At 34.5% G+C, this 5,259-nt stretch overlaps 1 protein-coding gene across 1 annotated transcript; it reads right to left on the bottom strand.

Moving 5' to 3' along the window:
* Positions 1–3,010: 3,010 nt before the first annotated feature.
* On the bottom strand, positions 3,011–4,817 carry LOC127410328 (C-C motif chemokine 3-like). The gene is made up of 3 exons (XM_051645530.1): positions 4,048–4,817; positions 3,553–3,664; positions 3,011–3,460 (listed from the first exon to the last, which is right to left on the bottom strand). The coding sequence occupies exons 1-3, from the start codon at positions 4,115–4,117 to the stop codon at positions 3,328–3,330; spliced, it is 315 nt and encodes a 104-aa protein (XP_051501490.1). The 5' UTR covers positions 4,118–4,817; the 3' UTR covers positions 3,011–3,327.
* Between the last annotated feature and the right edge of the window lie 442 nt (positions 4,818–5,259).

The following is a 5,259-nucleotide window of genomic DNA, read 5'->3' as shown; positions in this document are numbered from 1 at the left end:
GACTTGAAGCAGGATATGGTTAGTTGTATCTATTTGTGATGGTAAATGAGTGGCTGGACTGAGAATGTTTTGTGTTGTGGTGGGGCGGTTCATGCAAAAAAACAACAGAAATCTGAATGTTTTAAAACAACTGTGCCATATATTGTGCTATTCATAACTCCCACAGACTATTAATGAACATAATTAGAATTAATCTACAGTATTCTTGAATATAGCACAATTCAACATGAAACATCTGCCTGAGAACACAGACAGGTTGCTGAAGTATAGGAGAATCAATGGAAACAGGTATTTCATGAATGTTTAGTATTTTAACACAAAACACTGAGAACAGACCTCACAGTATAATCAGAACTTACCTATCTGATTACACTGCACAGTTCCTAGACTAGGCTCTTGTCAACTTAAAACTGATCAGAAATGCATTACTGGCCTTCATGCAACACTTTCAGCCTATCCAGATGACTCCTTGCTGCACCCCAAATTTTGTGAGGTAGCGAGGTACACTTAAGTTATAATGTTACGTTTTGACTGCCATGTAGAAAATATCCTTTGATATGTAAAAGCTGTTTTTAGCTTAAAATTATCACTTATCTCGTATGCATGGCTTATTCTCATGCAGCTCACGGAGAATATGGTGACAGTAGGTTGAAAGTTCTTCAGCTGAAATCAGTCTGTGCTCAATGAAATTCGAACCACTGCCCCTAGTGGCCAAAGCTGCAAGTGTTGTTGTAGGCCTACATATGGGCACGTGTGAGCCAAAAGTATACAGAGTTGTTTTTAGATATAAATGATGTCATACAGTAAACAGGAATGCATACTGTATTTTATTAACCGTACTTCCTAACCCAAATCCCAACCCTAAACCTAACTGTCAGTGGAGTAAAAATCAATGTAATCTTAGAAAGAAAATGCAACTTCTGAATCACAATCGTCATTAATGTGAACATTATTACTTCCAGGTTTCCATGGGTCCAGAACCCATGTCTTTGATGCTGCTCATGCAACACACTATCAAAAGTGCCACAGGAAAAGGTACACAAATTTGCATTAATGCAAAGGTGTTTGATGGGAGATGCTGCTTGTCAGAAACGTAGCAGAATGGGGTCGATGTCAGGGTACTGGAACATTCAGTAGCAACATGTTGAGTTCTTGTGTGATCATGTTGGTATATGACGAGCCTTTTCTTTTACCTTAAGAAGATTAAATGTATTCGGTTTGATTCAGTGATGCTAAATGGTATTTTTGACTTGAACAAAACCAGTTAATTTGAAAACCATGAGAACACAGATAGGGTTTTAAAGAATAGGTGAATAAATGGTATTTTGCAACCATTTGTAATTCTTCTAATATGAAACCCGTGGCATCAAAGACATAGAGTATATGTGCAGTTTAAGCTGATTAACACTGAATCACTTTGGGAGGGAACCATATAGAATGAAATAAAGCTATATGGAGTACAGCAGAATCAGTATAACTGGAGAAAGTCACAAGTCTTGCATGCACTGAAGTAAAAATGGACACCCCCTGAAAAGAATACTCCTTTACTGCTCTTCATCTATTTAGTGAGTGTATGAGTAGGCTGACACTACCCACAGCATTCTAACACTAATGACCAGAATTGAATGTATCTTTAGCACTTTTGCGTGGTGACTGGGTAGCTCTTTGATTATATGGTCATACACACACTGTTGAAAGTGGATACTTACAGTTGTGCTCAAAAGTTAGAAATTGTGAAATTTTGGCATTGATTTTGAAAATATGACTGATCATGCAAAAAAAACGGACTTTTATTTAAGGATAGTGATCATATGAAGCCATTTATTATCACATAGTTGTTTGCCTCCTTTTTAAATCATAATGATAACAGAAATCACCCAAATGGCCCTGATCAAAAGTTTACATACCCTTGAATGTTTGGCCTTGTTACAGACACACAAGGTGACACACACATGTTTAAATGTCAATTAAAGGTTCATTTCCCACACCTGTGGCTTTTTAAATTGCAATTAGTGTCTGTGCATAAATAGTCAACGAGTTTGTTAGCTCTCACGTGGATGCACTGAGCAGGCTAGATACTGAGCCATGGGGAGCAGAAAAGAACTGTCAAAAGACCTGCGTAACAAGGTAATGAAACTTTATAAAGATGTAAAAGGATATAAAAAGATATCCAAAACCTTGAAAATGCCAGTCAGTACTGTTCAGTCACTTATTAAGAAGTGGAAAATTCGGGGATCTCTTGATACCAAGCCAAAGTCAGGTAGAGCAAGAAAGATTTCAGCCACAACTGCCAGAAGAATTGTTCGGGATACAAAGAAAAACCCCACAGGTAACCTCAGGAGAAATACAGGCTGCTCTGGAAAAAGACAGTGTGGTTTTTTCAAGGAGCACAATATGACGATACTTGAACAAAAATTAGCTGCATGGTCGAGTTGCCAGAAAGAAGCCTTTACTGCGCCAATGCCACAAAAATGCCCGGTTACAATATGGTAAATAAAAATGGTACATATATTATCAATTCTCCAAGGGTATGCAAACTTTTGAGCACAACTGTACATTTGTTATCTTCAGATTACATTTACAAAAAATATTTTCGTTGGTGTAGCCTAACGTAGTCAGGTTAATTCAGTCATATTATTATTTTTTTTACTTTAATAAAATCAGTTAATTTAAATGTTAGCATAATGAGGCACATCATTACAAAACTTATTTTTAAATTAACTTCTAAATAATAATAATAATAATAATAATAATTGCAATTATTAATAATATAATAATTAAATAATAATAATTGTTTATTTTAATAATAGAAAATAATAATAACTTTTATTATGTTTGCTATTATTATAGAATTGATTAGCTAATAGTGATCCAGATTAATCTCTGGCTTTGGCTTTAAAAATGTTGCCACCTATTAGCACCAATGTTTTCTTTTCATTTTTTAATTTTTTTTATAAAAGAAAAAAAAAAAAAAAAAAAAAAAAAAAGACCAAAATCTGATAATGTTTCTTGACATTGTTTATTTCTGTGTAGTAATGTTACATTTTAAACAGGTTCAGATTAAATTTGAAATATTTTGCTTAAATATGCTTGGAATACATAATGACAATCAACTGTGCAGTAAAAACAGCATTGTGAAGGAACATACATACATATCTATCTATCTATCTATCTATCTATCTATCTATCTATCTATCTATATATATATATATATATATATATATATATATATATATATATATATATATATACATTTAAATAAAAGCTTAAAAATAATTTTAGAAATTGTTCAGTCCAATAGTTGAAAAGAGAAGAGTAGTTCACGCATTAGACACTGTCCCTGGAGCTGCCCTCTGATGCCATCTCCTTCAGGGTATGAGCATCCACAAGGTTCTTCAGTCTCTGAACCCATCTCTCTGTTGGGTCAGCACAGATCTCGTTTGAAGTTTTTGTGATGAAACTGGATTTTGAAAGAGTAGATGGGTCATGATTTCACATAACTGATTCACAATTGCTATTCATTCCAGTTAAGACATTATAAACAATACTTACACTATTCCACTCCTGTGGCATTCGAGATGTGTTGTATGGTAACTCTCAACCTGCATTACTGGGATTCTTACATTGGAAAAAGAAAAGCAGCACTTATCTGGACCATTGCTCCCTGCAGGAGAAGTAGATAGGTAAAAAGCAATTAATTCAATATATTAAAATAACAGTGTATACAAACAATATGTGAACACTGTAAATAGTGGAAACATGCAATTACTTAAAGGATCTATGTCTACCTGATTTAACCCTTAAAAATTACATTAGTTAGTGTTGGTTACTCTAGGCTGATTTAGTCATATTAAATAAACCAGTTACTGCAAAAAGCTTATTTTAGGTTACCTGACAAACCCATTTAAAAATTATTTTTATTTTTTTACAGTGAATTAAGTACATTTAATGATTTATAAAATGCCTTACAACTAAATAAAAATTGTTGGTTGGTTATCTAGCCATTCACAAAGAAAAATCCAGAAAGGGATAAAGAAAAAGACGAACATTCACTGCGAGTAATTGAGCAGACGGCGAAGAGCACCAGACAGGAGATGAAGATGCAGTAAGTTCTCATGTTTGAGTCGGTGGTCTGTCGCTGATCAGTGTATCTTGATGCGCTGTCAGTAGTTGGTTGTCATGAATATGATCACCTAACAGATTCTATCCGCCTTATACGGTGTGGGACCACGTGTTGGCCTGTACTTTTTCCACTACACAAATCTCTGGGTTCTGTCCAATGAGGTGTATTTGACATCACATGCAAGGGGGAAAACCATTATGTGGTCTAAAGAGGTAGTACTTCCTGTAGTACCCCTCCTCAATTCTATGAACTTAACCGAAATTGCTGACACAAGTCATCTGAAAAATCAGGTTGATCATATTAAGTTCCTTCTTCATATTCTCTGCAGTTCTATGGAAAATGTCTTCAAATTTATGAAGGATTCTCATAAGGACCCCACTGCATTTGTAACATTTTAAGTCACTGTAATGTTGACTTAAAATGTTGTTTATTTGTCTAGTTATGTTAACATTCAGTCAGATTCAGAATAAATTAGCTTATTATTTGAATATATATTAATCATTATCAATGGACAACATTGTGTACGTACGTATTTCAAGTTTTTAAAATAAAAGTTTAAAGCTCAATTAAGACACTGTTAAGTGCAAGCGTTTGAAAAGCAAAGAGCAGTTCACATTTAAGTCACTGTCACCCCAAATTATTAAGAACCGTCGTAAGGACCCCACTGACTCAATGACATTTCAACATGTATAAGCCAGTTTTATGCATATATAAAGCATTTGCATTTTCAGGTTGCATCTTTTTAAAAAGATACCTCATACTCAAGTGCAATGCAATGCAAGAAAAGTCCCTTTCTGTAAATGCATGGTGGAAAATGAGTCTGGGGCTCGATGCAGGAAATTGTCGCTTCATTTTTCGGTGAAGGTGGAAAGGTGGTTAGACTGAAAGTGTTTAGTGTGGTTAACAGATCTGCACACAGTGTGATCCGAACTCATGTATATCAGAAGTTTATACCACACAAACATATCATGCTTCATCATTGTTTGTTATCATGTTTGTAATCAATTTTACCTCAAACATATGAAAGGACAATATGCTTAAAGGGAAAAGTCATCTAAAATTTAAATTGTTTCAGAATTTAGTCACAGTCATGTTGTACCAAACCCCTATGACTTCCTTTCTGCAGTGGAACGCAA

Source organism: Myxocyprinus asiaticus, chromosome 19, assembly GCF_019703515.2.
Source record: "Myxocyprinus asiaticus isolate MX2 ecotype Aquarium Trade chromosome 19, UBuf_Myxa_2, whole genome shotgun sequence".
Classification (NCBI taxonomy): Eukaryota; Metazoa; Chordata; class Actinopteri; order Cypriniformes; family Catostomidae; genus Myxocyprinus; species Myxocyprinus asiaticus.
This window is presented reverse-complemented; position numbering and strand designations above follow the sequence as displayed.

Excerpts from the sequence above, each read along its gene's own strand:
- LOC127410328 (XM_051645530.1), bottom strand. The coding sequence starts at position 4,117 with ATGAGAACTTACTGCATCTTCATCTCCTGTCTGGTGCTCTTCGCCGTC. Across the intron at positions 3,665-4,047 it reads CTCAATTACTCGCAGTGAAT|GGAGCAATGGTCCAGATAAG; the intron begins GTTCGTCTTTTT and ends CTTCTCCTGCAG. Across the intron at positions 3,461-3,552 it reads TGCCACAGGAGTGGAATAGT|TTTCATCACAAAAACTTCAA; the intron begins GTAAGTATTGTT and ends TTCAAAATCCAG.